Below are 25470 nucleotides of genomic sequence, written 5' to 3' on the forward strand. Positions count from 1 at the left end.
TGCCTGAGTCACTCGAAACAGTTTTATATTTTACTTTCACATTGTGCCAAAGGCAGATAAAAAATAAGATTATCTCCCCTTTCCCTACTCCATTTCACTGTAGGCAAACAGGAACACAAAAACTGATTGACTTGTAGTCCAGTGGTCTGTGTTGGATTTACCTGGTCTCAAAAACAGAATTTCTTGACTTCTGATAGCTGTATTTTCCATAAATTATTTACTGTTTTTGACTCTCTATATTTAGAAGGTTCTTCAGGAGTTTCCAGTCTTTTACTCCAACCACAGACCATTCCAGGTCCTGAAAAAGAGAATGTCCGGACTGTGGTGAGGACAGTAACTCTGTCCAACAAACAAGGTGAGGTATAGGTAGGTCTTAAGAGGTGTCAGCCTACTACTTTTAAATGACTGGGAGAGCAAAATGCTTGGGTTGGGTATATTGGTGGATTTGCAGGGAGTCTTCAGTATGTTGATTGGATAGAACAATGAAAAATTAGTGCATTTGCCCCTACTGTTTAAAAAGATGAAATTCTTAATCATGCAGCTCTCACATTATGTATTGTATTTGATTTTTACATATACTGTTTATTTTATCCAACAAATTTATTGACTGTCCATTGTAAGTAAAGAACTGTAATATACCTTTTAAGTTATAGAAAAATGTAAAAGTCTTTTTCCCTTAATAGTTTTAAATCTGATAAGGAATATGACACAAGTAATTGTAGTATGCAGATACATTAAAATGTGCCATTCAGACAACAAAGAATCAAAGGAAAGAGATCTCACTTTTTGCTGGGGTGATCAAGGAACGTTATATAGGAGAGTTAGCAGTGGAGTAAAGTATGATTTCATTTAACATATGGAAGTGCACAAGCAAAAGTATAGCTTGGGTTTTATAATCAGTTGGTTAGACACAGCTTGTCTTTGTGTACTTAGCTACTATTAATTAGGACTGTGCTATTGCTTCCCTTTGGACTGTGCATTTGGTTATTTAAATTATTATTTAATAGGTTGATTTTTTTTTCTTTTAATGTGGGTAGTTTTCCTTAAGACTGAGATCTGATTTCCAAGAGACTTTAATATCAGAGCATACTTTGTACCCATTAGTAGTTACTGAATACGGAAAAATTGGCTAATGGTAGAGAAATTCTGTTTTTGCCATTTTAGGAGAAGAACCTTTGGTAAGATTGAGTCTAACGGAGAGACTGGGGAAACACAAATTTTCAGGAGGTGAGATAAGTTTTGAGCATATCCTCTGTTTTCTGCTTGTTTGTGCATTACATATCTCCTCCAAAATTCTCTTTATACAAATGCCGTGTCAATATTGATATTAACTCCCTTGTATTTCTGGCTGAAAGCATGTATAAAATCTCTTCATGTTTTTGACATGTGCAAAGTTATACAAATTTATAGTGTTTTAATTAGATTATGGCCAACTTTTTAGAAGGTACTCGGTTTAAAAAAGAGTAAAGAATACCTCTATTTGTATGGATAAATTGAAATTTGAGTTTTTAGAGGGAAAACAAAGTGTCCAGTTAATATAAATTCAGTCCTTGAATTTATTAGTGCTATTTTATACTTAGGGAAGTATTTTACCATGTAACTGAATTACTGTGTACTGACCCTAGTGTATCTGTCTCAAAATAATTATTTTGAAAATCTTATCTGACTTCAGAGGTTCCTTCATACTCCTTTAAAATGTGCTTATGAATATGAAATCTTATCTGTTTTGTGTTTTGTTTTATACCATTCTCGCTGCCTGAGAAATTTAGGTAAAAAATTACGGAAATAATCTATTTTAATATCAGCATATGTGTAATAAACTTTGTGATTTGGGGTTGTATATTTAAATTACAAATAAGAGGAGAGAGAAAAGTACATTCTGTGTAGGGTCTTTAAAGTTTTTATGGGACCCTGCTAAAGTTCTACCTTCAGTCAAGTGATCCAAAGAATAGTTTTTAAAAACTTTTGACATTTAAACAGCTTGTATTGACCAGTGTAATGCAATAAACCAGGAGTCAGGAAACTTGGTTCAAGTCCTGGCTCTGTCACTAATTGGTGACTTGGGTAAGATACAGCATCTTTCATAACCTTAGATTTCTTACCTGGAATTGAAGAAAGGGGCTCTTTGGCCTTTGGAGTCTTCATGTCCCTGGAAAATTTTTAATTTTATGGTTCTTTTGCTGTCCTCCTAATCATCCCAGTTGTATTTAATCACAGATCGACCTAGAATTCAACAGTTGGCCAGTTAAAGATATTTTTTGTGCATGAAGATTTTTTTTTCACATACTCCTATTCCTGAATTTCAGCTTTAATCAGGGTTTATAATCCTCCATTTATAGTTTTAGTTATTTGGTAAATGTTAATTTGTGCATTCTAATTTTTTTATCTCCTTCCTTACCTCTTTTTTCTGGGACATTTTTATTCCTTCTGTAACATTGAGTTATAAGGAAGCTAGTGAATGAACACATCATATAAATGCAGAAAACTTACAGAATTATTCTACATTGTCTGTTTTTGCCTGTATTTCTTGACCTTGCTAAAGGTTGGCTTGAAATCTTAAACTGAGTTCCCTCTCTCTGTTTGTAGGTTGCGACAGTGATCCTCCATTAAAGCATAGCCTTGCACAAAGGCTAGGGAAGAAAGTTGAAGCTCCAGAGACTGACACTGACAGAACACCAAAGAAAGGTACTTTTGTTCTAATATACTTTGTGTGTGTAATCTTGACACTTGTCTCTTGTAATGTTAACAGGTATGGTTTGTCATTCTTTTTGTTCAGGTTAATAACATTATTATCTTCTTGTGTCTGTTTTATTATTCGTTCAACAAACATTTGAATGTTTACTCTGCTGGATTCTAGGTAGACACCATTGGATAAAAATAATACCATCACAGACCTCAGGAGCTTGTAGTATAATGGCAGATAGGAATCTTTACATATATTGTGATAAATTCTGTGACAGAGAAAGTACACAGTGTTATGGGAGCACATAGGAAGGGCCCCTAATCTCACCATCTGTCAGGGAAAGTTTCCCAGAGGAAATGATATTGAAGCTTAGACCTGAAATATGATTTAGCCAGGTAAAGTTGAAGGGCCAGAGGCAGAGAGTATAATACACAGAAGGCACAGAGCTCAAGGGACTCACTGTGACTGAATCAGAATTGGAATGAAGAGCATGGTAACTGGAGAGGAAGAAGGGATTGGTCGTATAGAGCAGGAGTCCCCAACCCCCGGGTCACGGACAGGTAGCTGTCTGTGGCCTGTTAGGAACTGGGCCGCACAGCAGGAGGTGAGCAGCAGGTGAGCAAGTGAAGCTTCATCTGTATTTACAGCCACTCACCATAGCTCGCATTACCCCCTGAGCTCTGCCTCCTGTCAGCATTATGGTGAGTTGTATAATTATTTAATTATATGTTACAATGTAATAATAATAGAAATAAATGCACAATAAACGTAAGGCGCTTGAATCATCCCAAAACCACCCCCTCCCCACCTTGGGTCCGTGGAAAAATTGTCTTCCACGAAACTGGTCCCTGGTGCCAAAAAGTTTGAGGACTGCTGATAACAGAACCTTTTAAGCCATATTAGAGAGTTTGGGCTTATCCTAAGATAGTAGCAAACAATGGGAAGGTTATAAACAAGGATCAGAGATCCTCATATTGGCATTTTGGAACCATCATCTAAAATATGGAGAAAGGGGATAAGAGTGCTGTCCAGGAATGAGTTAGCAGGCTGTTAAAATAATCCAGGCAAGAGGAGTTAGTGTCATAGATTTAGTGTTCTGGAAGTTGGTATGAAGAGATGCAGACTAATTTGAGAGATATTTGGAAGTTAGAATGATTTTATAGTTGAAGTTTTATTTATAGAAGGAAGTAAAGGGTTGGATTTTTTTCCCTTTGTCTCACTTGCAGTGAAGCAGTGGTGTTAATTACTTGAAAAAAAAAATGTTTTTTCCTTCTTGTGTTTAGTTTTAACTTCTGCCGAAGATAAGACACTTCTTTCCACTTCTCCCCTAGCCTGAGAGGCTTTGACGAGTAGACTTTCTTGTTTGGGGGCTTTCCTGTATTCTGAAAGCTGTAAACAGAAGTTAACTTTTTTTTCTTTGCAGTCAAATTTCCTTCCCTTTTGCCTATCAATCGTATTGAAGACTCTCATAACTAAAGAGCATATTTCAGATGGATCTAGGGGGGAAAAAGCCTTTTGATGCCAATAAGATTTTAGAATGATAAGATTTTAGAATGTTGCACAGTAACAAAATTATTTCCTTAAATTCAGTAATTTTTGCTTTTCAGATGTAAAAGAGAGGACTTTTTCTTTGTGCTTTCCAAAGTGCTCTAGAGAATCCATTATTTGTATAGATCTATCTGTACTGTGAAGAAGAAGTTGTAAGACCTGAATAGATTTTTGAAAAGCATTTTCATTAGAAAACAAGTATAAGCCTAATTCGTGACCTTTGAAAAAGATTTTTGACCTATAGAAAGTCTCTGTTCAACTTTTTTTTTTTTAAGACAGTGTTTGTTGATTGATTGATTGATTGATTGATTGATTGCTGTGGGCTCTAGGTGCATGGTCTTCAGTAGTTGTAGCTCATGGGCTCTAGAGCACAGGCTCAGTAGTTGTGGCACATGGGCTTAGTTGCTCTGCAGCATGTGGGATCTTCCCGGAGCAGGGCTTGAACCCGTGTCTCCTGCATTGGCAGGCAGATTCTTAACCACTGCACCACCAGGGAAGTCCCCAACTTTTTTTTTTTTTTTTTTTAAACAGTTCAAGTTTCCAAGTCTCTGAAGGAGCGATTAGGCTTGTCAGCTGGTCTAAACAATGAGGAGGCAGCAGGTAGGTAAACTCTAATGCCAGCTCCTGATATTTTTTTCCTTGCTGTTAAAATCTTTGGTTTTTCTCCAGTTTACCTTTTGAGTTATGTTGGGGCTTACGTTTTCTGTTTTTTGTGGGTTTGCTTTTTAAGTAATAGTTTTCTCACTGGAATGAGTTCTCTTTTTGTAGTTAAAGGTGGCAAAATGATTGTTTATGATAGCATTAATAACCAGAAATTAGAAATAATCTAAATATCTAACAAAAAGGAATTAAGATAGTTATGTACTAAAATAATTGCTGTCATGAAAAGCCATGTTCTGAACAATAATGATATGGGAAACTTATCTCCTTGTATTGAACGAAGAAAGGTTATGAAAGTATATACAAGTGCTTTTGTCTTAGGGCAACATATGAATCTTTTTTGGGGGGGTGGGGAATGAAATTTATTTTCTTATTATAGAAACATATTCCTTAGGGAAAATGTCCACATGTGAGGTGATTTCCAGTTTTATAAAAATATATGCCTAGAAAAAAAGATACACTGAAATATTAACATTGGTTTTATCTGGGTGTTGAACTTTTAAGTAATTTTAATTTTCTTCATCATATTCCTCCTGTACTCTAATTTTTAGACTTTTAAAATTGTGAGATATAACTACCTAAGTGTATATACCTGTGTTCAATTTTAAAGAACAATATAATGAACATTTTGTGTATTCAGCCATCCAGCTTTTTTATTAAAATATTTTATTGCTGGATTCAGTAATGCATTTAAATTTTTATATCTATACGTATGAATGGTGTTAGCCTGTGCTTTTCCTTTTTCATCCTATCCTTATCTTTAGATAAGGATAAGTATCATAAAAAGGGAATCTGATGTCAAACATTCTTTTGTAAACAACCTGAATTTACTCTTCAGAAACTTTGAGGATTTCCTCTTATTTCTTCCTACTAGGCTGGGACTTCACTATGATAGATCTAAACATGGATCTTTTTGTTCATTATGCTCACTGTTTAGTGGGTCCTTTGAATTTAAGGACTTAACTAACTTTTTTTTTTTTTTTAACTAACTTTTTTAGTTGTAGAAAATATTCCTCTGATTTCTTTGAGCATGTCCTCCCCACCCTTCTTTTTGTTTTCTCTTTATGGAATTGTTATTAGATGTTGGAACTTTTGGACATATGCTCCATGTATCTTAACCTTGCCTTCATACTTTCCATTCCTTTGTTTTTTTGCCTCACTTTCTATGACTTTTGCTTGGTTATATTTTCTAGATTAGGAATTAGAAAATTAGATTAGGACACACTTTTTCTATGAAGGATCAGATGGTAAATGTTTTAGACTTTGAGGTTCACAATCTCTTGTTGCAACTACTCAACTCTGCCACTGTAGTGTGAAAGCAGCCATTTGCAGTATGTAAATGGATGAGTATGGCTGTGTTCCAGTAAAGCTTTATTTATAAAATTTAGACCATGGCCATATTTGGCCCATGGACTATATAGTTTGCTGACCCTGTTCTAGATGGCTGATATTCTACTAGCCTTGTCTTTTTTTTTTTTTTTAATTAGATTGGATTTATTTTGTCACTTGGTTTTTTATTTTCCAAGAACTTTTTTTAGTTCTCTGATTTCTCCTTTTGTACAGCCTGATTTCAGGCAGTTCTGGGGCTTCTTTCTTTTTTAAAAAGTAATTTATTTTTTATTTTTAAAAATTTATTTTGTTGAAGTATATAGTTGGTTTACAATGCTACATTAATTTCTGCTGTATAGCAGAGTGATTCATTTATACATATATACACATTCTTTTTCGTATTTTTTCCATTATGGTTTATCACAGGATAGTAGGACTTTGTTGTTTATACATTCTATATGTAATAGTTTGCATCTCCTAATCCCAAACTTCTAATCCATCCCTCCTCCACCCCCCGCCCTTGGCAACCACAAGTCTATTCTCTATGTCTGTGAGTCTATTTCTGTTTCATAGATAAGTTCATTTGTGTCATATTTTAGATTCCACATGTAAGTGATAGTATGCGGTATTTGTCTTTCTGCTTACTTCACTTAGTATGATAATCTCTAGTTCCATCCATGTTGCTGGAAATGGCATTATTTCATTCTTTTTTATGGCTGAGTAGTATTCCATTGTATATATGTACCACATCTTCTTTACCCATTCATCTGTCAGTGGACATTTAGGTTGCTTCCATGTCTTGGCTATTGTAAGTAGTGCTGCAGTGAATATCGGGGTGCATGTATTTTTTCAAATTATATTTTTCTCTGGATATACGCCCAGGAGTGGGATTGCACGATCATATAGAAATTCTATTTTTAGTTTTTTGAGGAACCTCCATACTGTTTTCCATAGTGCTACACCAGTTTACATTCCCACCAGCAGTGTAGGAGAGTTCCTTTTTCTCCACACCCTCTCCAGCATTTGTTGTTTGTAGGCTTTTTGATGATGGCCATTCTGACCAGTGTGCCTCATTGTAGTTTTGATTTGCATTTCTCTAGTAACTAGTGATGTTGAGCATCTTTTCATGTGCCTGTTGGCCATCTGTATGTCTTTGGAAAAATGTCTATTCAGGTTTTCTGCCCATTTTTCAATAGGGTTTTTTTTTTTATTGATTGTTGGGTTGTATGAGCTGTCTGTATATTTTGGAAATTAAGCCCTTGTTGGTCGCATCATTGGCAGATATTTTTCTCCCTGTCTGTAGGTTGTCTTTTCGTTTTGTTTATGGTTTCCTTTGCTGTACAAAAGCTTGTAAGTTTGATTAGGTCCTATTTGGTTGTTTTGCTTTTGTTTGCTTTAATTTCTATTGCCGTGGGAGACTGACTTAAGAAAACATTGGTACGATTTATGTCAGAGAATGTTTTGCCTATGTTCTCTTCTAAGTTTTACGGTGTCATGTCTTATATTTAAGTCTTTAAGCCATTTTGAGTTTATTTTTGTACATGGTGGTGTGAGGGTGTGTTCTAACTTCATTGATTTTACATGCTGCTGTCTAGCTTTCCCACCACCACTTGCTGAAGAGACTGTGTTTTCTCCATTGTATATTCTTGCTTCCTTTGTCTAAGATTAATTGACCGTAGGCATGTGGGTTTATTTCTGGGCTCTTTATTCTGTTTCATTGATTGGGGTTTCTAATTTGAATCTTTTTTTTTTTAATGGGTTTGTATGTTATTTTGTCTTCCTCATTGCTTCTCTTCATTTTGGTTCATTTTTAATGAACCAAATGTTACATTAATTTTTCATAGTTGTAAGTACTGGGCCGAGGTTTCTTACAACCTAGAATCACTGGGCCTTTGATTCTAAGGATCTTTTTCCCAAGTGGTCCTCTCTCCTGGCTGGGAGGTCTGTTTGCCTAAGTAGAGAGGGTGCACTAAATGGCAGCCTATGTTGGTTGTAGGCTGCAAGGCTGAGGGCTCATATGATTGCTATGGTAAGAAAGCCTTTCTTTACTTTCAGAGTGCAACTAATTTCATTTTCTAGCTTTGCTTTTTACTTTTCTCCCTCACCTCTCGTTTTTCTGCTTGGTATTTGTGAAAGCCTGAAATTTTCATGCTCTACTTCTTTTCAGCCCCAACATCCTCATAATGTGCTCCCTTCCCTGACAGATTCTCCTCTTTTTAGGGAGCAGTTCTCAGGAGAAGGTCTTGATTGATCCAGCTGTTCTGTTGTAAACCATCCTTAATTTCTACCACTGTTAATTTTCATACTAGTTTGGCAGTTTTCTTTGCCTGTTTTTTGAAGAACAGATCTCACTCCTATGGTTTTATCTATTCTTTTTCTGTTTCTGTAATTTCAGACATTTTTCTGTCTCAAATTCCTCAAGATTTATGTTCTGCCAGTAGCATCCTTGTTTTCCATTGCTATTGTGGATTTATTCTTTTAATGTCTTCTCTATTGTTTTGATGAAATTTTGTAGTGTAGGGAAACAGGGTCTCTGTGTCACCATTCACATCCTTTTTTTTTTTTAATACATGTATTATTTATTTATTTTTGGCTGCATTGGGTCTCCGTTGCTGCACGCAGGGTTTCTCTAGTTTGCGATGAGTGGGGGCTACTCTTCGTTGTGTTGTGCGGGCTTCTCGTTGTGGTGGCTTCTCTTGTTGTGGAGCGTGGGCTCTAGGCACGCGGGCTTCAGTAGTTGTGGCACGAGGGCTAAGTAGTTGTGGCTCACGGGCTCTAGAGCACAAGCTCAGTAGTTGTGGTGCACCAGCTTAGTTGCTCCGTGGCATGTGGGATCTTCCTGGACCGGGGATTGAACTCGTGTCTCCTGCATTGGCAGGCGGATTCTTAACCACTGACCATTCACATACTTTCTTAAAGTGGTTTTGAGATCAGACTACCATCTTGAAATGGAAGAATTTTTATTTAAAAAACCTAAGAAAATCAGTGAGTACTTCCTCTGTAACAGGTACTGTACTAAAATAATTAAACATAGTCACTGTTCTCATGAAGTATCTAGTATGGTTGGAATTACAAGGAGTTACCCCGTACTGTGTGATCAGTGCTGTGATCAGAGAAACAAACTAGACTGCTGGAGGGTGTCAGGTTCTAAGCTGAACTCACTTTAAACTAACTAAGCAGCAGGAGAAATGAGACCAGTAGGGAATATTCCATATAGAAGGGACAGCATATTCAAAGATTCAGAAGGTGAGACAGAAGTGATATGTTTAAGGTTGTAAAAGGATATTTTTTGTTTTGATCTTTCTTTAAAATGTGTTGGTGATTAAATATGTGTGTGTATAATCTCCAAATTGTTCTTATTTTTTCTCACATCGCTTCATTATTTCTTTCTTTAGGCCCTTCAGTAATGAGGACAGGCATATGTGCCAAGTGTGAAATTTTCTCTTTAGTTTAAACAAATATAGAATGATTAATGTATCATTAAAAATAGCTCTTCAGTGGCATGCCAGTCTCTGGGCCTTTCTCATTTTTCTTCTGTCTTGTCACATGTTCTACTTCCTTTTCATCCTTTCAATGTCACTTAAATATTACTCTGAAAAGCTTCCCTTAACCAATCTGTAGAAAAAGGTTGGTGTTCTTGCTGTATGCTCCTACATAGCATTATACAATTGACCCTTGAACAACATGGGTTTGAGCTGTGTGGGTCCACTTATACGTGGATTTGTTTTCAATAAGTATGTACTACAGTACTACATGTTCCATGGTTGGTTGGTTGAATCTGCAGATGTAGAACCATGGATACGGAGCCCAGTTGTAAAGTCACATATGTGGGTTTTCAACTGCACCAACTGGGGTTGGTGCCCCAGTACTCCATCCCAACCCCTACATTGTTTAAGGGTCAACTTTACCTCCTTTATCAAAGCTGTTATCATTACCATACTTTGTTGTTGTTTAATTATTGGTCCATTAGACTGTGAACTATCAATACATGTGGGCAGAGTTTGCATTTTGCTTGCCATTATATTTCTAGCATACTGTCTAGCATGTGTTTATATCTGTGCACGAATGGAAGAATTTATTTTTATTGGTAAGATTTATAATGACAAGCTTCTCTAACTAGTAAATGGCTTTCAGGATCCTCAAGAATAAGCTTCTGAATAGCAATCCAAATCACTAATTTTTGCCTCCTGAGAGTTTTCCTTGAGGGCCACTATCTAAAATTGAGATTGAAACTAATGTGCTTTTGACCATTTTAATTGCTTGCCTAAGTGATACCACTCTATTGGACTCTGTCCTGATCCAAGAATAGAGAGATCGTAAGTCATTAAGAGATGAAATCCAAGTACAGTGATTTGTTTTTCCCCCATGAAAGCAGAGAGAGTTACTAAAGTTGGTGAGATCCACGTGAAGACATTAGAAGAAATTCTTCTCGAAAGAGCCAGTCAAAAACGTGGAGAATTGCAAACTAAACTCAAGACAGAAGGACCTTCAAAAGTTGATGATTCTACAACAGGAACAAGAACCTCCTCCACTGTCCGAATCAAAACGTTCTCTGAGGTCTTGGCTGAAAAGAAACACCGGCAGCAGGAAGCAGAGAGACAAAAAAGCAAAAAGGACGTAACCAGCATCAAGCTAAAGACTGATAATGAAATTAAAAAAACAGTGGTTTTGCCACCTGTAGTAGCCAGCAGAGGACAGTCAGAGGAACCTGCAGGTAGAGCGAAGTCTATGCAGGAAGTGCATATCAAGACGCTGGAGGAAATTAAACTGGAGAAGGCTCTGAGGGTGCAGCAGAGTTCTGAGAGCAGAACCAGCTCCCAGCCTCAGCCTGAGGCCACCCCAGGGGCAAGACGGCTTCTCCAGATCACTAAAAGAACAGGTAACAAAAGAACTTGGTCTGTAGTACCACTTCCCCAGATCATATTTCAAAGGGCGGTATTCTACAGGATATTCATAGGAATTCTGTGAGAACTTTTCTTTACTCAGATAACTTTGAAAACCACTGGATTAAAAGAAGTTAAGCTGGGCACTGAAAGAAGTTAAGCTGGCAGTCCAGTGGTTAGGAATCTGTGCTTCCACTGCAGGGGGTATGGGTTCGATCCCTGATTGGGGAACTAAGATCCCACAAGCTGTGAGGCGTGCCAACACCCACCCCCACCCCACCCCCCAAAAAAGTTGTTAAAGCTCTTTCTTTACAACAACTGTATATAGACCTTGATATTTTAATGTGCATTTTGAATCTGTTTGAGGACTAAGTAGATTTTGTCCACAATATTTATTTGTCCTATCTTATCATTACTTTTATTAAGAAAAGTTTTGTTTAACTTCATCTGTTACAAGGTTGCAGCACGAATAAAATTACTAGTGATGTGTTTAATGTGAATCTAGGTATAAAAGAAGAGAGGAAACTTAAAGAAGAAAGTGTTGTTGCTTCTCAGAGCAGTGTTACTAGAACAGAGGCTAAAGAGGTGAGTTTATTTAGAATCATTTTATAATTTTGTCCATGGCAAGCAAAGGCTAGATGAATGGTATATGTGCTTTTTAGTTTTAGTTTATAAGTTTTCTATTTAACACTTCACTGATATATTCAGGTAAACAGTCTTTCACTATGCTTATAATTTTCTATGAGAGTTTTCTGTACTTCTGTGTATATCGGTGTTTTCTGCCCTTTTAAAGTTGTTTTTAATTGGCCATTCATATTTTTTAAACTAAGTTTTCCCTTGCCTTTGAGAGTAATGCTACTCATTTATAAAACTCATGAATTTTTATTTTTTAAAAAGAATGAGAAACCCTATAATTCCACATTCCAGATGTCACTACCCTTAGTTTTTTTGATGCATTTCTTTCAGGCCTTTTCTTTGTATATGTATGTACGTGAACTTGTTTAATGTTTAACTCATATTTAGAACATAGGCGAGAACTCTACAGTGTATCATTTTGCAGCCTGCTTTGACTTTACCATATTAATAATTCTTTAAGACAATTGCTTTTACCGGCCACGTAGTGTTCTATTACACAAATATAGTCTGTTTCTGGACTGGATTTTGTTTTACCCAGTTAAGATAATGAACGTCTTTGTACATACATTTTTGTGCAAGTGTCTGATTAGGAACCATTTGTGTTAGACTTACGGTCATGATAGTCTAGCTTATAGAATTTGGGTTTTTATTGTTCCACACATCTTTTATCTTGATCTTTCTATTTAATATCATATAAAAGGCAAAAGCTCTTGTGTTCTAGATCATGTGAAACTTTGCTTGACTTAGATGTTAGCTTGGTAACTTATAAACAATAATTATCATCATACAGATTGTTGGAGGTACTAGATTTTAATTCTGTCGTTTAAATTTATCCATAGACTTCAGATGAGACCACAGCAGTTGACGTCACTAAAATTCAAGTCAAGAGATGTGAGACAGTGAGAGAAAAGCATGTGCAGAAACTGTTGGAGAAGCAAAAATCAGTTTTGGCACGCCTTCGGGGAGACTTAGACACTTGCAACACCCAGTTAGAGAAACCAGTGCTCGCTACCGTGCCAGACATCACACGGCTCCTGACTAAACGGCCTCATTCAAAGATATCCCAGAAGACAGAGGTGGAAACCTCAGGGATTGGGCACTCAAAACTGAATGTGAAAGGTGCAACACAGACCTTGGAAAAAAGGGGTAAAGGTGAATGTTTTTTCTAGTGCATTTTGCTTTAGAATTTCAAAATTACCAAGTTTCAGTGACTGCCTGGCAATAATTGGGTTGAATTTCATTTGCCTTTGTATACTGATCACACAGGTGGGTAGTAATATTTCTGAAAATTCTATTTAAAAAGACAGAAAGACTAGATGAGTTCCTTTTTCACAATTTAAAATTGCTGTTTATAAGGCTTTGTCTAAAACTTTCCATGGTGCCTTTTCCCTCTGGTTTTGAAGGTGAAAAACACCAGGGAAGCAAAGAGCAGTAGCAAATTCAAGAGGCACTGAAAGGAATTGTTTGAGAGAGAGAGGAGAGGGGAGAGTGTGTGTGTATACATATATGTACATGCACACACACGTATGTAGATACATGTGTGTATATATACACGTGTGTGTGTATATATTACGGCCAAGTGTAGTGCAGATTGCTGGTGGATCATTTTCAGTCTGGTTTTCTTTTTTGGTTAGTTGGTTCGTTTTTTTACTTATTTGTGCTGTTCCTAATTGCTGAGAAGGAATTTTGATATTCTGAGTTATTCTCCATGTAAAAAGGGGATTATTCTAGTTTTTAATCAGATGTTTTCTGTCTTGTAGCTAAACCTAAAATGAATGTGAAGCCATCTGTGGCTAAAGTAGTCTCATCACACAAAGTGGCCCAAAAACGCAGGGCAGTGGAGCCCCACTCTGCTGTCATTGCATCTGTGAAACCACTCACCTCCAGCAGTGTCCTGCAGAAAAGCCCAGTCAAAAAAGCAGCTGTGGTAAGAAGGAAATCCACCTCAGTGGTGTTTTAGTCTGTGTGGTAGGAAAGTGGGCAAGATGAATTCTCTGTTAGCTCTCTCTGTATTATGTCTAATAGTTTGTCAATTCCTAAGCATTTTAGTTGTTTAGGTTGTTACTGTATATTATGTTTACAGCTTAAAACATTTGCAGTGGCAGGGTGAATTTTTTTTTTAACCTAATTAAGATATTTTGCTTATTTGTACCCTCAGTCTTTGGGTTTATTCTTGGATTCCCAGGCTTAAAGAATGGTTCTAAGAAGGCAGCAGAGAAAATGAATCTGCTCAAATTTAAAAGCCTGACTCTCCCACTGAACTACCTTACTCTCACTTTTGTAGGCTGTTGTCCCACTTCTCTCTGAAGACAAATCAGTCACTGTGCCTGAGACAGAAAAACCTAGAGACAGGTAATACCTTGCAATTCTTTTTAACCAAAGTTTAGGCCGCTATTACTGTTTATGCTCTCTAGAGAATAACACTGCTAAATAATTTGAAAAATTTACAGTTTAGCCACATCTAAATAAATCTGCTAAACTTCATATTAATTGCAGGAAAACATGATGTTCAAGGTTGCTGTTCTCTTTTGGTGCTGTTGTTTATATTTTGCCTGTATTATTGAAAACAGTTTTTAAACACCTGTCTGGATTCTCCTTTAAAGGATGAAAATGCTTTATCCCAAATCAGTAAAACAATTCTTCGTTTATGTGTGTCTTCAGAAACAACTCTTTGCTAAAATTCTTTGTGTACCTGAGACTGGGTGGTCCAGCCAACCATTGATGAAGGGCAATTATCTAATAATCCTTCGGGTTTTTTTTTCTTACAGTTTTGTGCTGCCTCCAACCCAGTCCTCTTCAGATCCTTCCCCACCAGAAGTATCTGGCCCTTCCTCATCCCAGGTGGCCACAAAAACTCGCCGACTCAGCTCTGCCTCAACAGGAAAGCCGCTACTGTCTATGGAGGATGATTTTGAGAAATTAATATGGGAGATTTCAGGAGGCAAATTAGAAGCTGAGATTGACTTGGATCCTGGGAAGGATGAAGATGACCTTCTGCTTGAGCTATCAGAAATGATTGATAGCTGAAGGTTGTAGTAGAACATTTAAAACAAAAACACAAAAAAAAGACTCACCAAAAACTGGACTTAGTTTCATCTATTATAACATTTATCCAAAATGATCATTTCTTTAGTCTAGAATTTTCCCCAAATAAGAAATATACCTCTGAATTATCCATGTGTGTTCTGGATTCCTTGGGGTCAGATTTTTAAAGTCCCTTGGTAGTCGTTTTGTCCATTTGATGCCATTGTTTAGCATCTTTGAGAAAAAAGTTCTGTCTTACCCCTCTCTCCACAAAAAGACTGAGCAGGAGACCTAAGTGAAAGGGTACAAGAAAACTTAGTGACTCCTTGAGGTGTTTGTCAGTTTTGACTTTTTTCCCCTTTGTTGTATTATTTCTTTTATGTATTATCCTAATGTACCTACTGTTACCTGAGTTTGAAAAGGATGAAGACAGCTGCTACCATTAAGGACCAAATTTCATGCCACCACTAAACAAAAAAATCCACTCAGTCTGTGTTAAATTGTACGTCTTTTTAAAGGTATTTGGAAAATTCAACTAAGCCTCTAGAGACAGCTGAGCAGCTCAGGAAACCTGTAATCTGGACATAACTTTTTGGATGTGATTTTCATGCTTCTACTGCTCTGTAAGCCTCTGAAGAGCAATAGCTGATTTATTATTACTGTAAGTTTTTAAGGCTTTAAAGTGCCTCAGGGGTCCTCTGAAACTAATTTTCTATTTCTGGGATTCCTTGGATTCTTAATAAGAGATGGTGACATAATGATTACAGGAATTTATTTTTTAGTAAGAAAGTTGTCCCTTCTCTTCTTCAGTACTTGCCACCTTACTAGCATTGAATTATCACAGGGATAAAAATTGGTTAACTTTTAATTTCTAATTCTCCTAGCAAACTCCTCTTGCCCAGTATTTATTTGGTGCCCTTTAAACACCTGAGGGGGGCGGAAATGAACTCATTCAAGCTGCCATTATTTATCTATGGACTGTAGCAGTATGCTGAATTGTACAGTAGCAGGGATTATCAAGATGCTCTGGGGGTGTATTGTATACCTTCCAGTTTTCTTCATTTCCGAATTGAATTTTCTTTTCTTGATGTTGGTCTCCTTCATATCACCTCAAGGTTTAGACTGTGAAGGAACAAGTATGATGGGAATAATAGTCTTGAAAGGAGACATACTGTGCATAATCAGAAGGAAGAGGAAAGGACCTGCCCATTTTGATATTTTGCTATAGGTGGCCGGTTTTGTTTCTCATAGGGAAATCTGACCCACCTGTCATGTTGGCTCCTAAGGAACTGCTGTTGTAAGCGGCTCATCAAGAGTTGAACTTCATGTAGCGTTTTTGGGAATATGGAAAAGGAAGAAAGCCACAGAATTGCCCATTCAGTTTTGGGAAGATCTGGATGATTCTACACAAGCAAAACTGACTTGAAATTTATGTACAGACACTTCTCTACCAATCCATCTTCAGCTGACTGAATGTTATCTAATAGCCCTTCTCCAAAGCAAGGGTGGAATGTTCTGGTTTCACCGCAAATTTTCTACTCATTTCATTTTTGGAATCGGCTTGTAGATTCCAGGTCCCTTTTGTATATAACCTTTATTCTTTTGCTTTTTTAAAAATTTTGTTTCATATTTAAAGCCCTGTATTAGTCAATGATTCATTTTCAGCATTATTTGAACCATTTGCCATTACAGAAAGAGAAATACTTTATTTGTGTTTTAAATAAAGCTGGTGTAGGAAAGTCTTGATGTTATGAGTTAAGTAGTCGTACATCACTTCAGCCTGGGATCTGCCTCAATAGAGGCCCAGTTTCACAGATACTGTTGGTCTTTAGAAACCTTTTACAAAGACATACTGCCAGACTTCTCCACAAGTATGCTCAGTTTTAGTTGCATTTGCTTTAGGTAAGAATAAATACTATTATATGTGAGGATTTTTTCTGACACTGATACTTAGCCATTAGCATTGTAACTCGAGTTATGTCATTAATTTTTTAAAGGAGAGAGGGTTTAGAAGTGATCTTAGATGGTTCCAACAATTTAGAATTTTCAAGCATGAAGGCATATAAAATTTTTACTTCAGGAAAGTCCAGTTTTTTGTTATGGGAATACATATAAATTTTATAATTTACCAGAGAGTATAGATTTTCCCAAATAGTCTAAAAGTAGTCCCCAAAAAGTTGAGTCAGCTTTTCACAGAAAGCAGAACCGATTGTGTGTTCAGTTTTGAGTGATGATGGTTTTCAGTTTTAACAGGAAAAGGGCCCAAATGTTGTAGAACTTGGTCATAGCATAGCCAGAACTTTCAAGATAATTTGCAGCTCATGTATTTGTCTCAAAAAATGATCCTTAAAGTTCTGGCCTTAACCTCAAGTTCCAGTGGATCCTCTCACATACGACCAGAACATAGTTTGTTTTCATCTCAACCAATCTTTGGTCGATGTTTAATTACAGTTTCAGAAATAAAGCTTGTTCTCTATATTGATCAAAGTTCTATGATCCTTTTCTAAAATTGTGGCTTCATTTTGCAGAATATTTCTGCAGTTCTTTAAAATATTTGCTTTGAATTTGTCAGGAACCAACAGGAACTGTGTAGTCTCCAGTTGCTATGTAACACCACTCTAAAGTAGCTAACATATATTGAGTACTTATTATGTGCCTCTTAATTCACATATCCATTTTGACACTAAATCCTACACTGCCTTGGAAGATTACTGCTTTTTATCTCCACTGGAGTGTCAGAATCAGTGTGTTCAGATATAACAGTAAGAAAGTATATTTTTATGTGCAGTTGGGTTTGATTCGTTGAACCTTTCAAGAACTCTTTTTTTCTTAAATCTGGTGTTTGAAAGCTGCTCAGTAAGTCTGTGGAAGTTTCCACAACCTACACATCTAACTGCATTAATAATTTATTCTCCAAACTAATTTATATGAATTGCAAAATGTTAGAGGCATCAACACAAAATACTTGGCCATTTTCTTTTCTTTTTTTTTTTTTTTAAGCATTGACTAATTTAACCCTCACATCCACGGTGGCATTGGTACTTTTGTTTTTAATTAATTATTTTTGCTGTGTTGGGTCTTCGTTTCTGTGCGAGGGCTTTCTCTAGTTGTGGCAAGCGGGGGCCACTCTTCATCGCGGTGCGCGGGCCTCTCACTATCACGGCCTCTCTTGTTGCGGAGCACAGGCTCCAGACGCGCAGGCTCAGCAATTGTGGCTCACGGGCCTAGTTGCTCCGCGGCATATGGGATCCTCCCAGACCAGGACTCGAACCCGCGTCCCCTGCATTAGCAGGCAGACTCCCAACCACCGCGCCACCAGGAAAGCCCCAACCATTTTCTTAACATTGTACAATAAAATTGACAGTATAAACAATGGCCATAAATAAGAACAGCAATTAAAATTTTATATTTTAAAAAATAGGAGTCATAAAATTTACTGAGTGGGCCTATTAGTAAAGTTTGGTTGGATTTAATTGGGAAAGTGTTGCAGTCTGAGTCAATCGTGAGGAGCAACAGTGGATTAAAACTTGGTAATGCCTGTTCCTGGGCTTTTTGGTCTTTAGATTCTGTGACTGATCTGTGTTCAGATAGGAGTAAAGCAATAGCCTACTGAGTTAAGGGTGTAAACACCCGATATTCAGACTGAAGAATGCAGAGGAGGAAAAATGATTAAGTAAAAGACTACTGTGGGACTTCCCAGGCGATTCAGTGGTTAAGATTCCGCGCTTCCACTGTATGGGGCGTGGGTTCAATCCCTGGCTGGGGAACTAAGATCCTGCATGGCGCGGCCAAAAAAAAAAAAAAAAAGACTGCTGTTTGTTGAATAGACAAATGACTGAAATAGGACATTGGATGCATCAAGAACACTCAAAGGAGGAGGAGAAATTTCAAGGGGAAGGAGAAGCTAAATAAGAAGGAACCCTTCCCTGGTAGGTGTATTTGATTAGTGAGGTCACTTATTTAGGTTGAGAGGTCAAGGAAGGTAGTCAAGTTTAGAAAAGCTGTAAGGAAATGTGAAATACGTTACTGCCGCAAAGTGTTTTGGACTGCCTTCCCTTGAAGAGGCTCAAATTAGAACATTATGAATTCTAACCATCATTAAACACTGCTGGCCACTAGGGATAGATTAAGGTAAACTCCTGCCTTTGAAATACTTTTAAGGATAAAGTAACAAGAGTGAAATGGGTACAAGTAATAAATGGATGATGCTGTCTATAAAGGGGATGAGTGAGAAATCAATGAGTTCAAGACTGATCAGGGAAGTTTTCCTTGAGGTGTTAGATCTGGAGTTTTGTGTAGCTTAGCAAAGGAGATGATTTGAGCTGCAAACAAAGCCAAATTGAGCAGGTAAGGTTTGTTTTTAGTGACCTCTGACAATCCTGTTGGTATTCTCAGAGTCTGTCTTGTCTCATTCTTGCTCAGTTTGCTGTCAGCTGTTCTTGGCTAAGGAATAAACTGGTCTTTTACAAAGAAAGAAGGATCTATTTTAAATGTGAATCTGAGTCACTGTGTTTCATGAAATCCTCCTGTGCCTTCCCCTTCCCTCCAAAATTAAAGTCCCTTAGAATAGCATGTTGTACCAGCCTCTTCCATCACTCACCCTTCATGCTCTACACTAGCAAAATTACTGACAGTCGACTTCGCTTATACACCAATCTGTCTCTAGCTGTTTGCCTTTGTTAATGCTGTCCTCTATTTAAAGGTCTCTTTTCTCCTCTTTTCATTGGCTGATTCCTACACACTCCATGACTTCCAGTTTACCTCTCCCAATACCCTGTTCTCCCTCTCCCCAAACTGGGCTCTGGTGCCTGTCTACTAGACATATACTCTTTGTTTACCCTCATTGTTTTGAAATTGTTTACCTCTCCATCAGCAGAGTATAAACTCCTTGAGAGAGAGATTCTTACTAACCTATATATTCTCAGCACCTAGTACAAGTCTGGCACATAGAAGGTATATTAGTTTGTTAGGGCCGAAACAACATACCACAGCCTGGGTGGCTTAAACAACATAAATGTATTTTCTCACAGTTGTGGGTGCTAGAATTCCAAGATCATGGTGTTGGCTAGTTTGGGTTCTTCTGAATCCTTTCTCTTTGGTTTGCAGATGTTCCCCTTCTCACTGTGTCCTCACATGAGGCATGGCCTTCCCTCTGCATATACATGTCTGTATTTTAATCTCTCGGTAGAAGGACACTAGTCACCTTGGATTAGGGCCCACCCATATGACCTCATTTAACCTTAATTTCCTCTTTAAGGGCCTATTTCCAAATAGTCACATTCTAGAGGTACTGGGGGTTTAGACCTTCAACACATGAATTTTGGGGGGCACACTTCGGAAAATAACAGAAAGCATTCAATAAATACTTGCTGCCCATTTCAAGGGCTGTTGATCTTTGTTAGGCTGCCCCTGTCTCTTCCCAACCCCATTCTTTGTCATGCTTCATTCAGCAAGTTTTGAGGCTCCTGGTTGATATGCAAGAAACTTTAAGCTGAGAGGAAGGATGTTCTTCAATATTCAGAAGGCCTGGAGGTGACTCTTCTCAGGATATGTCCCTTTGGACCAGTGATTCTCAGGGTATGTCTCTGTACCAGCCATTTGCAGATACCTTGGGAATGTCATGAAAATCTCAGATTTTACAAGAACATTATGATTAGTTGGAACAAAAAAAGGGAAACATGTCATAGTACTTTCCACTATCTAATAAATTCATTGAATTGGTGATATTCATTCACAAGTTTCAAACTTCAAAATGTGTATAAGGGTATACAGTAAAAATCCTCCCTCCTACTCCTGCCCCAGCTACCCACTTCTCCAAAACCAATGTTCTCAGTTTCTCAGGTATTCTACAGATATTTTAGGCACATATAAACAAATATACTTCTATATAATATTATATATAAAACGTGATATCCTGCACCTTGCTTTTATTATATTTATTATGAACAGTTTTAAATTATGAATTACAAATTCATGACTAATCCTGTTTCACCTATACCCATACCAGCTATCCATCCCCTATTCTGGCCCCCAGGACTGGGGCTAGGGTGAGGCAAGCAAGGTACCTGGGCATAATTTAAGGAAGTGCTCACTCTCAGGGTTGTACTTGTACATGCAAGTGTGACTCCTAAAATTTTATTCCTTAGGCTTGCCCCATCTGAGATCCAGCTCTGCTGGCTCCACTAAATTATTCTGAAGTTAATCTGAAATGTATCATAGCTTACTTTTTCTCTTACTGTATATTGGATATCTTTTCATAACAGGACACAAAGAACTGCAATTTTTATTATAGTTGCGTAGTGTTACACTATATGAACATGCAATAATTGAGCTAGTTCCTATTGACAGACATTTAGGTTGTTTCCCATCTTGGTATTTTAAACAATGCTGCAATGACTATATTATTTCACACATGTAAGTTTGTATGATTAAGTGTCTAGAATTGGAGCTTAATAAGGTATATTACCACCAGTTTTTGATCTTTGCCAACCTAGTGAGAGAAAATGATTTCTCAGTATAGTTTAGTTTGCATTTCTTTTATAATGAGTGAAGTTTGACCTCTTTTCATACCTTTGAAGACCATTTGTATTTCCTTTGCTATAAAACTGATTGTTCATATCCATTGCCAATTTTTATTTTGGATCTTTGTGTCAGATTAGAAATGGCTGCAAATTCTTTAATACACCTCCAATAAAGAGTTGGGCTTTATTTTTCCAGCCCTTAAACCTGGCCTGGGGTGTGAATATTATACTAGTTCCAGGCCTGGTCTTAAAGTGTACTGTTAGCTTCAGCTTTGGCTTCTTAGAGCCTTGGGCCCCCATATAATAAAGCATATTCCTCTGCCAGAGAGACCATGAGGTGAGGCCCTGAGGCTATATAGACATGGAGACTGACTCAGGTGGGGCTAGCCTTCTAAATACACATGCCAAGGCCTTAGACCATCTGAAGCAGAAAAATCACCCAGCTGATCCCTGCCCTAACTCTTGACCCACAAAGGTCACAAATTTAAAAAAAAAAAAAAAGTATGCTGTTTTAAGCCATTAAGTTTTGGAATATTTCTTGCACAGCATTTTTTTTTTTCGAGTTCTTTATATATTAGTAAAATCACCCACTTTTCTGATGTGGTACAAACATACTTTTCCCAGATCTTCTCATTTTGCTTATTATGGTGGCTTTTTAGTGATGCAAAACTTTATAATTTTTATATAATTGAATGTATTACTTTTCTTTAAAAACCAGTTAGAGCATACAATTGAATAAAAGACAATTTTTCAGTCCAAGAGAGATGAAATATCTATGATTAAACTGGATGAACTAGAAAGAAGAAACTAAAAACTACAGAAAATTAAAAACTTCTCAAAGACTCAAAGGAAAATTTGAACAAATAGAAAGCCATCATGTACTTAGATTTTTAAAAATTAATTCTATGGGGCTTCCCTGGTGGCGCAGTGGTTGAGAGTCCGCCTGCCAATGCAGGGGACTCGGGTTCGTGCCCCGGTCCGGGAAGATCCCACGTGCCGCTGAGCGGCTGGGCCCATGAGCCATGGCCTCTGAGCCTGCGCGTCCAGAGCCTGTGCTCCGCAACGGGAGAGGCCACAACAGTGAGAGGCCCGCGTACCGCAAGAAAAAAAAAGAAAAAGAATTCTAAGTTGTTCTAGATTTAATGTAATCACAGTAAAAATACCAAGAGAATTTTTTAAAATTAGATAAGCTTATTCTAAAGTTTTAAAGAAAAACCAGAATAACTAGGAAAATTCTATGTAATTCTAGTCCTAGCAAATAAGAAAACATTATAAAGCTACAAAACTTATAACAGTGATACTAGTCTATAAATAAACACTAAGATCAACTGAACAAAATATAAATGCTATACATAAAAACACATACCTACACACACACATACACTTGGTATATCATAAAAGTGGAATTTAAAATTGAATGAGGAACAAAGGATTATTTTTTTGTAATAGTGATGGACAACTGGGTAGCCACCTAGAAAATTTTAAAATTGTATCAGTTCTAGGATATACTGGGATAAATTCTAGATGGATCAAAGATTTGAGTTGTATAATCAGTCAAATGATTGGTTATAGAGATCAATCCTTAAAAGTTTAGAAATCATGACTTCAGAAACAGGAAAATGCAAAAACAAGTAGCTAAGTATCTCTACATATGAGATGGGCTAGGTATACTGGTGTGTTCTAGTCACACTGTCTTCAAATTCAGCAAATCTCAACTTTACTCCACGCACATCATGACCCTCTATTTGGTTTTGGGGGGGGGCTGATTAAAAAGAAATAATTATTCCGTGTGTTTTCTAGCTCTCTCTCTTTTTATTTTTATTTATTTGGTTGTACTGGGTCTTAGTTGTGGCAGGCAGACTCCTGAGTTGTGGCTCTCCAGTTCCTTATTTGCAGTATGTAACCTCTTAGTTGCAGCATGCATGTGGGATCTAGTTCCCTGACCAGGGTTTGAACCCAGGCCCCCAGCATTGGGAGCATGGGGTCTTATCCACTGTGCCACAAGGGAAGTCCCATCTAGCCCTTTTTAAAAAATCACTTTCATATCCTTTGATCTCACATTTTTATGAGGTTGCCATTAATATTATCCTCATTAAACAGAAGGCCTTGAAACTGAGCAGGACCCTGCAAGGCCTTCCAGGGGACAGACCCCCTTGTATCTCCTGCCTCTTGTTTATAGAAAAGCTTTAACCTCCTAGGACTTCCCTGAGTTTCTAAGAGTAAATTTAATCAGAGAAATGAGAAAATGCAGAAACAAAGGAAAACAGTCCAACAAGACAAAATCATGATAGTTTAGCCATAAAACAAAGTCAAGGGCTATAGATAATATCCTGAGCCATATCCTTGAGTTGTTTTTCAGACACCAAAACAACTAAGAAGCTAACTGCATCTTGACCATAAACACCTAGCCTCCAGACCACCTGGAGCCTGAGGATTGATAATGCTGACCCCTGTGACCTCACGTGGTTACCTCAACACCCAGAGAATTGTGCATGAGCTGATCATGTACCTGCAAGCCTCTCCCTTACTTTGTCTTTAAAAATCCTTTCCTAAAAGCCACTGGGGAGTTCGGGTCTTTTGAACGTGAGCTGCCTGTTCCCCTCACTTGGCCTCACAATAAACACTGTACTTTCCTTCATCACAAACCAGCGTCAACCGCTTGGCTTTACTGCTCCTCCGCTGAGTGGACCTAAGTTTGGTTTGGTAACAACCTCAGTTAAACAAGTTAGGATTTTGCTACTTGCCCTACGTGGTGTCCCCTTTGACGAGCCCCTTCAACTCTGAGCTTCAGTTTCCTTGTCTATAAAATGGGTATTCCAATTAAATGAAATTTCTGCCAGCCCACAACATACCCTAACAAATTCCAACTCCTCCCCTTCCAGCTGTGTTACCCAGGAAAAGAAAAGGTCAAACATTGAGACCTTAATGTGTACACATGTATACTACTACTTCATTGAAATCTTTAACTCCATGAGGAAAGAACTTTCTTTTTTGGTTGTGCCAGGTCTTAGCTGTGGCCAGCGGGCTCCTTAGTTGTGGCATGCGAACTCTTAGTTGCGGCATGCATGTGGGATCTAGTTCCCTGACCAGGGATCAAAGCCGCGCCCCCTGCATTGGGAGCCCGGAGTCTTAAACCCCTGCGCCACCAGGGAAGCCCCCGAAGGAACATTGTTATCTCCACTTTGGTAACAACTAAGCCAAGACATGGCAAGGCTGAATAACTTTTTTTTAAATAAATTTATGTATTTATTTTATTTTTGGCTGCGTTGGGTCTTCATTGCCGTACGTGGGCTTTCTCTGGTTGTGGCGAGCAGGGGCTGCTCTCCATTGCGGTGCGCGGGCTTCTCACTGCGGTGGCTTCTCCTGTTGCAGAGCCGGGGCTCTAGGCTCGCGGGCTTCAGTAGTTGCAGCACGCAGACTCAGTAGTTGTGGCTTGCAGGCTCTAGAGCGCAGGCTCAGTAGTTGTGGCACACGGGCTTAGTTGTTCCGCAGGATGTGGGATCTTCCCGGGCCAGGGCTCGAACCCGTGTCCCCTGCACTGGCAGGCGGATTCTCAACCACTGCGCCACCAGTGAACTCCAAGGCTGAATAACTTAGTCTTGGTCACACACTGTAACAGTGCCAGATTTGAAGCCAGAAATCAGACTTCAGGGTTTTCATGCTACATAGATCTTCTGTTGCCACCTTACAATTAACTCCTCACAAAGTTGATGAGAGTTGAATCGGTTACTGGAGCAAACCAGAGCATCTGGCTAGTGAATTCGGATTGTCTGTGGCCGAAAGTGTCAGCTGTGGGAGCCCTGAGTTTGGGCCTCTTGCGGCCCTACCCTGTCCACCACAACGCTGCTATCAAGCCTAAATTCCAGGGAAACAGGCCTTAGAAAAAGCACTAAACCAACCTATTTCACAGACAGAGGTACGCAAGGGGACGATCTGGCTCTTAAAGCCGACTCAGAAAACGAAGTCGCGATGGCCAAGCGCTGTGCACCGCCTCCCGGCAGCCGAGGCACAACCGAAGCCGCTAGGCTCCACCTCCAGCCTCCCTTCAGGTGGCGCTGTAGGACTAACCCACGTTCCAAAATGCAGTCGCCGCAGTTGCTACAAAGCACCGAGATTAGCGGAGCCCGTGGCTAGAGAGGTATTTCCCAGGAGCCTCCCAGGTCGCCCCGCGAGCACCATGCACTTC

The 25470-nt window shown here is 38.3% G+C and overlaps 1 protein-coding gene across 5 annotated transcripts in view; it reads left to right on the plus strand.

Annotated features, from left to right (window-relative positions):
• The window catches only part of ZC3H11A (zinc finger CCCH-type containing 11A), a 26501-nt gene extending 11651 nt beyond the window's left edge, over positions 1-14850 (plus strand). For 2 of the 5 annotated variants that reach the window (XM_033852220.2, XM_033852241.2), the window contains 10 exons: positions 245-355; positions 1165-1227; positions 2587-2685; positions 4763-4831; positions 10593-11099; positions 11609-11688; positions 12579-12891; positions 13500-13666; positions 14024-14091; positions 14508-14850. In XM_033852220.2, coding sequence (XP_033708111.1) covers positions 245-355; positions 1165-1227; positions 2587-2685; positions 4763-4831; positions 10593-11099; positions 11609-11688; positions 12579-12891; positions 13500-13666; positions 14024-14091; positions 14508-14766 — 1736 coding nt within the window. In that variant the 3' untranslated portion in view covers positions 14767-14850. The remainder of the gene's footprint in view (positions 1-244; positions 356-1164; positions 1228-2586; positions 2686-4762; positions 4832-10592; positions 11100-11608; positions 11689-12578; positions 12892-13499; positions 13667-14023; positions 14092-14507) is intronic. The other 3 variants (XM_033852226.2, XM_004325313.4, XM_033852232.2) reach the window with 3 other exon arrangements.
• Positions 14851-25470: the final 10620 nt, after the last annotated feature.

This window comes from Tursiops truncatus, chromosome 1 (assembly GCF_011762595.2).
Source record: "Tursiops truncatus isolate mTurTru1 chromosome 1, mTurTru1.mat.Y, whole genome shotgun sequence".
Lineage (NCBI taxonomy): Eukaryota > Metazoa > Chordata > Mammalia > Artiodactyla > Delphinidae > Tursiops > Tursiops truncatus.